Raw genomic sequence first — 9,442 nt, 5'->3', positions numbered from 1 at the left:
AATGGGTAGTCGCAATTTTTGTAACTATCAAAGTCTTTTGGTGGAAACCTTCTCAAAACAGGGGAAAAAAAAGATGTGGAAGGAATTTATTATTCGAAATTCCATAAACAATCTCTTGTGTAACTTATATTAAGTTGCATTTTCATTTCATAGTTGTTCGCTAAATTGAGTCTACTGATTTTGATGAGCATTTTGTTCACTAATTTCAATTGGACTTTTTCCATACTAATTTTACAAGTTGCCTGCAGAACCCAGTAGATCGAGATTTGATCTTGACTATTAACACTAGTTGAGATCTCTTTAACACACGGGAGAAGAAAATTTTGTGAGATATTTATCCACCCCCTCTAAATACATTTGTCAATCTCAACAAATGGTATCAGAGCGGGTTTTCTTGACCTATCACTACAACAAAAATGGCTTTTCGCAGCGCGCAAATTCGTTTTCCGCAGCGCACATTGCACGCTGCAAAGTTCAAAGCTGTTGAAAGTTTAAGATTATCCGCGGCGTACATGTGCGCGCTGTTAATCTTATTATCCGCGGCGTGCACATGCACGCCGTTAATACTATTATCCGCAGCGTGCAATGTACGCCGTTAATAATTATTGCAAAATCTAATTTTAGCGACGGTTTTAAAATTTCCGTCGCTACTAGCGACGGTTTATAACCGTCGCTAAATTTATAGGCGACAGTTTTTAAACGGTCGCTAAGTTTAGCGACGGTTTTAAAACTGTCGATACATTTAGCGACGGAATTTCATAATCCGTCGCTAATCTTTTCGTTAAAATAAAAAAAAATTTACTTTTATAATTTAATAAAATTTTTAAAAAAACTTACAATCTAATAACAATACTCGTGATTTTTAATAATATTTACAAAGTAAGTAAAAATCGAAACAAAAAAGTACAATAAATCGAAACTAAAATCTTAAAATCGTGAGAAAAATTCTGAGTGTTGTGAAGAAATGGGAAGGAAATGCGGATATTTATAGACTATTAGCGACGTTTGTATTTAAACCGTCGCTACTAGCGACGGTTTTATAATAAACCGTCGCCGATGTAAAACCTTGCGACGGGTATAAGAAAACCGTCGCTAAATATAGCGACGATTAATGCTTAATTGTCGCTAAATTTCGCGACGGTTATTTTAAACCGTTGCTAGTTTTAAATCGGCGACGGTGTATTTAAAACCGTCGCCAATAGCGACGGTTTAAAAACAACCGTCGCTAAATTTAAATCGGCGACGGTTAAATAAACCGTCGCTAAATGATGGCACACCCATTTTCCACGGCGTGCTTATATATGCACGCCGTTAAAAAAATTTATTTTTTTAAACAAAAATGATTTACTATTAACAGCGCACATAAACATGCACGCCGTTAATAATATTATTAACAGCGTGCCGTTATTGTGCGCTGCGAAAATTGCATAAGTTATTAACAGCTCACATATAACTGCACGCTGCGGATAGTGCTTTTAATGCACGCTGTTAATACTGTCAAGTGCAATAATATTAACAACGCACATATGGATGCACGCCGTTAAAATTAATATTCGCAGCGTGCTTTTAATGCACGCTGTTGATGACGTGCTGCGGAAAATCATTTTTCTTGTAGTGTATGAACCTTGAAAATCAATGGTATCATTCAACAATATCCCTATGTTCTCCCAGGGAGAATTTGATGGCTAGAAGAGCAGAATGCATGCTCATTTAGTTGTACAGAATGATGATATGTGGTACGTTATTACTGATGGACCAATAGAGATCATTCACTGGTGGAAAACCTCAAATGATCAAGAAGCCTCGATGTGAATGAACCAATAAATACAGGAAGAAAGTAAATCTTGACAACATGGCCAATGATTTTCTGTAGAAAACTCTTGACAAAAAAATCTTCAAAAAAATAAAATCATGTTCTACTGTAAAAGAAATCCAGGAGAAGATGACTTAGATTTTTCAAGATAACGAACAAACTAATGAGAATAAACTCACAGTGTCTATGCAAAATTTTGAAAGCATGAAGATGAAACCTGGAAAATATCTAAATGATTTTGATGAGAGCTACATCAGTTTGGTGATTGAGTTAGCTGCTCTCGGTAAGGAATACACCGATATAAAATTTGCTCTGAAAGCCATGAGAGCACTGCCCATAACATGTGATGTCAAAACCATTGCAATAAGATAATCCAATTATTTGAAAAAAGTAGAACTGCACGATCTTTTGCAGATTTGAAAGCATGTGAGTTTGAAATAAAAATAATGACTAAAGGACAATCCTCATCCAATCACCCAACCAAAACTTTATCTGCCACTACTGATCCATCTACGGGATCATATTGTCTAACAAATGCACGATCTTTAGCAGATTTCAAAGCATGTGAGTTTGAAAGTCGTGTTGTGGTCTCGGAGCTTGCTGAGCCTGCTACTCAAAGAAATGTGTCGTGCCCTCTAGAACACGAGTAGCAGCATCCCCATTAGGAGGTGGAGGTGCATTCCCTTGACGATCCCCATTAGTCTCAACTTGCCTATCGGTACTAGGTGCGCGTCTAGGAGACATTATATATGAATGTTTTCCATATTCTAAACGTAACCAACATACATTTAAATCTAAGATTCTAATCATACAGCATATATTAATCCCTTTTTGAGCAACTTTAAGCATATATAACATTTAACCTCAAAAAGCTTTTAAACATGTAGCGTAAACGTATAAATCATGTAAACATGCATGTATCATCATAAAAATCATGTATAGCAATTAAACTTACACACTTCAAGCTTGACAACTAAGCTTTCCAGAACTGGCAGTGGCACAACCCTTTGCAGGAACATTGCTCTGACACCAACTGAAACGTCCACTACTCGTTTTTCTTTAAAATATACTAGAATTTTTTTTCTTTTAAATTCATTTGGTTGAAACACAAAACAATTAAAATCTAAATATTTTGCACCATTTAAAAATAAACCGACCAACTTAATATTTAAAAATCCAAAAGAAAGCAATTCAAAGCATAAAATCGTAAACATCAACCAACCTAAACTAACATTATTTCAAAAATAACTTAACTCTAACATCCTCTCAAAAATCTCTCAAAAGCATCATAAGTCATAAAAATCTTTGAGAAATCATAAATCATAAAATTATTTTATTTGCGGAAAACTAGCGACGATCTTCGGGTTGTATGCACCTTCAATCCAGCAAGATCAACCATCAAGACCTCCATTAACATCAATCTCGTGCTCACCTGCATCGATCACACCTAGTGAGTCTATTGACTCAGCAAACCTTAACCATGATAGCAAGTAATACATATACATTCACAAGCAACATTGAAAATACTTTTAATAAAATAGCTTTTCATAAACATAACCTTTAACAGTTTCTTTGCAACATATCATATCATATTTGCTTTCATCATATACGTATATGTTTCCATTTTTTCTATTGAATTCAGATCATCAATTGTGACTTTCGTATTAGCTGAAGGTCAATGGATCCGTCTACGTATTACCACGGTATCGGACGATGGGGACATCAGCGACACTCTCATCCGTCAACTGAGCCTTGGCCTTACATATCATTTTATCATCGTATTAATCACAATCAATTCATCTCCTTCCACTTTTCATATTTCCATCACTTATAAAAATTCATGCACATATAAATCATTTTTTTTAAACCAAACATGCAACATATCTTTTAGCATTAACGTTTCATCATAAAATTCCATAAACATTTTAACATTATTTACAGCATTCAGAGTATTGCCAGGACGTCTAATATTTTTCAGGCGTAAAATTACTGTTTTGTCCCTGAAACCTTAACTTTTTCAATTTATCCTTATACCATAAAACGACGACCCAAATTCATCCAAACTTAACATATGACCTTAAATACACCCATAAATATTTCTTAGATGTAAACTTAAACTTCTCAACTAATTTCCCAATTCGTTTTTAAAATTAGACGTACATCCCGGTTTTGACTCGTATGGACTCGAAACTTAACCAAACTTGAACCAAAGCTTATTAACACCTAACCATACCATGTACAACCAGAATCAAGCCCATTAAACCCTTGGACCATCCTAGGACACCTACTGAATTTTTGTCTCTATCTTTTCGAAAACCATAGTTTACATACCATGTGTTTCTTCAAGCCTAAGCCCTAACCATCATGTCCAGCCCCTAAACATCGACCTTAGGACATTATTCAAGCCCTTGAAAACCTACAGGACCAGGCCTAGCACCCCAACCGTGCCCAGCCCTTCAAGTCGTGCCCTAGGAACACGTCAAGCTTGCGTACCAGCCCTAGCCTTCGCACCAGCCATCGTGCAGCCACCCTAGGACCCTACTGGACCCCTATGGACCTTATTGGACCGAGCTTGAGAAGCCTAAAGCCCACAGCCTCTCAAAATTGTCCCAAACGTGCGCGGCTCCCCTCGTGCGTCACGCGATCACCCTAGCCCTTCGAACCAACTCTTGTGCCGCCACCCTAGGACCATCATGCAGCCCTCTTAGGTCTCCTAGTCATGCCCTAACAGCAGCTACAGCCGTGGCTTTCAAGGGTGCCCTAGCCGAAACCCACCTAGTACTCAAAAACATATAATTTTCGTTTAACCAAGTTACCCTCCATGTCCATCCCTTGTGCAACCTTGTCTAGGCCATTAAAGACTCTAAAATTTATCCCTTTTGGTGTCCTACCAAGACATCCCCTTCATGCATCAATAGCAATAGTTTTTAATCATAAAAAATTGAGTTATTGGCATAGCATGACATAAAAATGAAAATAATCAAAAGCAACATATTTTTCATGCAAATATACATCAAACACATAATATGATGTGATAGATGAGAAAAAGAAGATTGAGACGTGCCTTTGCGTTTATTACGCACGAAAACGAGTTGAGATTTTAAAGAACATCAACGTAGGGAGGACCTTACTAAATTCCCTTCAACTTCACGTGATTTTTCCTTGAAAACGTGTGGTCAATGCTGTGTTGTATGGTTGATGGAGAGTCCTTGTGTTTAGAGGGGTTGGGACGTGAGTTGTAGTGTTTAGGTTTAAGGTTTTAGGGTAATATTTTATATATGACACAAGGTGCAAGCGTGGGCCCATTAACTTAGTATAATAGGCTCATTAAGCTCATTAATAAATATTTAAAATATTTTGTTTAGGAAATTTTGTGAAAATATTAGTCGAGTTCTCAAAAAGTCTCTTTTTCATTGAAAATTGAATATCAGTTTAAAATACGACTCGGGGTATAAAAACACATCAAGACACCTCATTTTCAAAAATTCCATTTAAAATATACCACAACTTAAGCAATTAAAAATAATTATTTAATAAAAATATTTTCTCTTATATGGTCATCGGTCTCCGTTCCTCGATCGCGTTTCGGATAACCTTTAAAACCCAGTTTTATGCATTCATGTAGAAAGGTACATTTTAAATATGCAAAAACATGCACACCATATTAAATTTATGCAATTAAAATCATTTAATTAGTCATTTTTTATTTTTCCTAGATTTGCATGCAGTTAGGTTATGTTATCGTATTTTTGGACCTTACATACACTGACATTCTTTATGTTTTGATAGTGGTCACGAAAAAGTCTCCGGGTTTAATTTATCTAGGAATTTGTTTAAAATGTGCAACAAACAATATCGATACATTGTTTGAGGGAAAACTTGTGCTATGGATTTTGTCATAGTAGGATCCTGATCAATAATGATCAAGTTTGGTGCACCTTTATACATATCTTCTAGGAACTTATTAAGAAACAAAAAATAATAATCGGTTTTCTCGCCACTCAAAAATCGACAACAAAAACAATGGTCTGATGATGATGATTAATCATCTCATATTTATTGGTGTTACACATTGTATCAAACACCATTACATCACCAAAGGCAGTGTATGCCCTCTTTGATTCAAGATCCGCCCAAAAACACTTGCTAAATCTGTTGTATGAATCAGTCTCATAATCAAGGAATAAAGTTGAACTCTTGTGTTTCTCAGATTGAAAAAAATTAATCAATGTCTCGACATCGATACCCTTATGATCATCCCTTATAGTTTTCTCATTGTTTCTCATATCTCTTTATGTGCAACCAACATGTTCATGCCCTACAGATTCTATATCAAATAATCGCATTTGTTGACAAGTGGGTATCTTTGCTTCTGCAAACTATTGACTCAGTATTTTCTTTGATGCAGAAACAATACGATGCAAGCGTAACAAATACACATTTGAAATATTCGATAGTGGATGATTATGACTTTCCATGAAGGTACTAACAACCCAATCAGGACCATTTTGTTCCATCACAACTGAAATCTTTGACTTACATCTAGTTCTAATTTTGCCACGAGTTCTTTTTCTTTCTTGGTTCATCACTTGTTGCATATTTACTCTATCTAATTTCATATGTATGCTCTTCTTTAAAACATATAAATTTTTTCAGATAACTTCATTTGTTTTCTTACTTTTTTTGATATTGTTCATTCTCGTACTAAAACTAGATGCTAGACCGGTAGATGGCCGCTCACCTACCGCTTGAAGTTTTTTAAAAAATTGTTTATTTTGAACCATTTTACAAGAGTATTAATTGCTCTAGATTCATTCATCACCCAACAAACATCGATCCAAGACAACTACTTGAACCAAAAGTCAACCTGTTAAATATTATTCATGATTCCTCGAAATCATTTTAATAAAATAAAATTGACCATTTTGGCTTCTAATTTTAGAAATAAGAATTAATTTTAACGAGTAAACATATTTTAAGATTAACCCACGGATCGAGCCACTTGTTTTCCCGCATAAGCACCGGCCTTCATGATTCTTTGTCAGATTCTTCACCAAATTATTAAGAAAACTATACATTTTTTCTTCTCTGTGTTTGGATAATGGCGGCTTGTTTGTGGGCACATTGGAAGCAAAACACAAAAACATAGGATTATACTTATTTTTCTACCATCATTAGATTTATTTTACGCCATTATTTTGATTAAACTAAGCCACTTTAGGGATTAGGTGCACACGAACTTGATTTAAAAACTGTGCATGCACATGCAAATATGCCAAATTTTTTATTTGCAACAATTAGATGAGGTTGGGAGCGGAATCTATCTGTTTATTGAATAGAAAATGGAACAAGTAGGAAACTAGCTTTAGATCAAAATATTAAAAATTACATCCTGGCATATGCAATTGAACACAAGGTAAGCATAGCATGGATATCTATATTGTTTTTTGAGTTAGAGAAGAGGCTTATCGTAATCGGCTTTTGAATCCAAGACAAACTTAAGATCTGGATATCAGATTAATTACGAGTTATTACCCAAAAATAGATATAGATATATATTCCAAGACTCATAAAACTGTGAAATGATGAAAATAAAAGATGTAAATCAGATGAGGATGAGGATAATAAATGAATCTTCGAGATGGTATGATTATGAATCAACTCCCGACTGGATTTGTGATTTTGCAAGTAATGCATTTTTATGATACATAATATATATAACTAATTTTTTTATTATTAATCTAACATTTAAAATCAATGTATATTGGTACTGAAAACCTAATAATTTATGATCAGGAAACAAAAAAACAAACGCAATTCTAAGGGTGTGGGATTGTAAATAATTAAAATTTTCTCTGTTCTGAGAATATATAAAAACGAATATTGACCAATTAGTACCGTTTCGGCAGAAATTATTGTCATCTTGAAATTAATTTCCCCCCTACAGTTATCTGAATTAAAGCATATTTACGGAAAAGTAATATACAAAAGAAATGAAAATGGATATTCTCATAAAGTAATTTATGAACCTCAATAATCTTTCTCTTTACCTAATTTTTGGGATGACAATGGATATTCTCATAAAGTAGTAATATAATGATATTAATCAATGTTCTTGTTTCACAAATACACAGTGGGAGATTTACAAATTCAATTATTGATGTAGTGAAATTGTAGCCTTTTGATGTGATTATCTTATCATGTTGAGACGTGTGAATAATCATCTCAGGTGGATTAATCCGTCTTCTTTTTTGAAACTACTTCCGTTGAATTCAATGGAAACGATGATCTTTTGGAGAAATAAAAATGAATAGTATTTCTTTAAAAAGAAGAAAGAAAGAATCAATTAATCGATTATACAATAATCTTCCGATCACATTTCATCTAGCATCAAACCAAGGGGGAACACTGAGAAGTTGAAGGATCGTATATCGCCGGAAGAAGGTATTTCCGGCCACTCGCACCATGCGCGTTATAGCTACCACCGGTGGTCGGATCCAAAAGCAAGTCTCCGGCGTAGCCTGGGTAGGCCCCTTTTCCATACACACCGGGGCAAGCCGAAGCAGCTTCCAATGGAGCAGTAGCCGGGCCTTGATAAAACCCGTTCCCGAAAGGGTTCGTGGCAGTTCCGGCCAAAAGCCCGGATAGAACAGTCACCACTCCGTCCATGCCCACATCGTTGTTCGGGGAACCCAATGGCGGGTTCTGCGGGCCGTAAATGGGCTGATGGAAGGGCCAAGCACAATAGCCGGGGCACTGTGTCTCTGAATTGCCCACCCAAATGTAGGCAAATTTCTGATTCTTCCCCTTCACGATGGAGCTCTTGGATCCGTGGGTTCCGCACCTGTTTACGCAGAACCCAGCTACGGTCACATCGGAAGCCGTTAACACGACGTTAATGGCATTCTTCTGCTCTCCCTTGGAAGCCAGCTGCACGATCTGTTCCCCCTTGAGAGATTTCCCAAGGGAGTATTTGTCGTCGAGGATTTGCTTGCCCAAACGGAGAGACAGGGAGGATGGGTTTTTGGGATTGGCAAGGTGGTAGTATTTATCTATGCCATTCCACCACGTGGCCACCGACGGGTTGCTTGAGGTGGCGGCGGAATCTGACAAGGAGGCGATGAAATCGGATACAATAGCCCTTTGGGATGGCTTGAAGTTCCCGTACCATATCAGATTGACGGAGATGGTGCCTTGCAGGAGAGCACCATTGTGATAACGAAGAAGCTGGTCCTGCTGATCTTGAACTGAAGTACTCGAAAGAATTCTTGCAGCAAAACACAGATTGAACACAGAAAACAGGGCCAAAATTTGAAGATTAACATTGAAGAAACGGTGAGATCCCATTTATTTTACTGAAAAAGAAAGAATCAGAGTAGCTTGAGGTGATTGAAATTGGAGCTGGATGAATGATGATGAAGCAACAACGGTGGGATGGAGTATTTATGTTGGTTTGTGGAAGGAAACTGCCCAGAAAGGAAGAATATGCGGTTTTAGGAGTGTAATAATGTAATAAAGCCTAAATCCGTTAGGTTGTGGTTCAGCTGTCTTCGGATGATCTGCTTTAGTGTCTATAAAATTGCGTAATATTCATAATTGAATGCCACTTCCAATCCAACTAATATAACA

The 9,442-nt window shown here is 36.3% G+C and overlaps 1 protein-coding gene across 1 annotated transcript; it reads right to left on the bottom strand.

The window, feature by feature from the left end:
- Nucleotides 1-8,103: 8,103 nt before the first annotated feature.
- Nucleotides 8,104-9,240, bottom strand: LOC140965885 (protein PHOSPHATE-INDUCED 1-like). Its single transcript, XM_073426119.1, has one exon. The coding sequence runs from the start codon at nucleotides 9,158-9,160 to the stop codon at nucleotides 8,204-8,206; it is 957 nt and encodes a 318-aa protein (XP_073282220.1). The 5' UTR covers nucleotides 9,161-9,240; the 3' UTR covers nucleotides 8,104-8,203.
- Nucleotides 9,241-9,442: the final 202 nt, after the last annotated feature.

Source organism: Primulina huaijiensis, chromosome 2 (genome assembly GCF_012295235.1).
Source record: "Primulina huaijiensis isolate GDHJ02 chromosome 2, ASM1229523v2, whole genome shotgun sequence".
Classification (NCBI taxonomy): Eukaryota; Viridiplantae; Streptophyta; class Magnoliopsida; order Lamiales; family Gesneriaceae; genus Primulina; species Primulina huaijiensis.
Note: the sequence above shows the minus strand (reverse complement) of the source record. Positions and strands in the feature narration are given on the sequence as shown.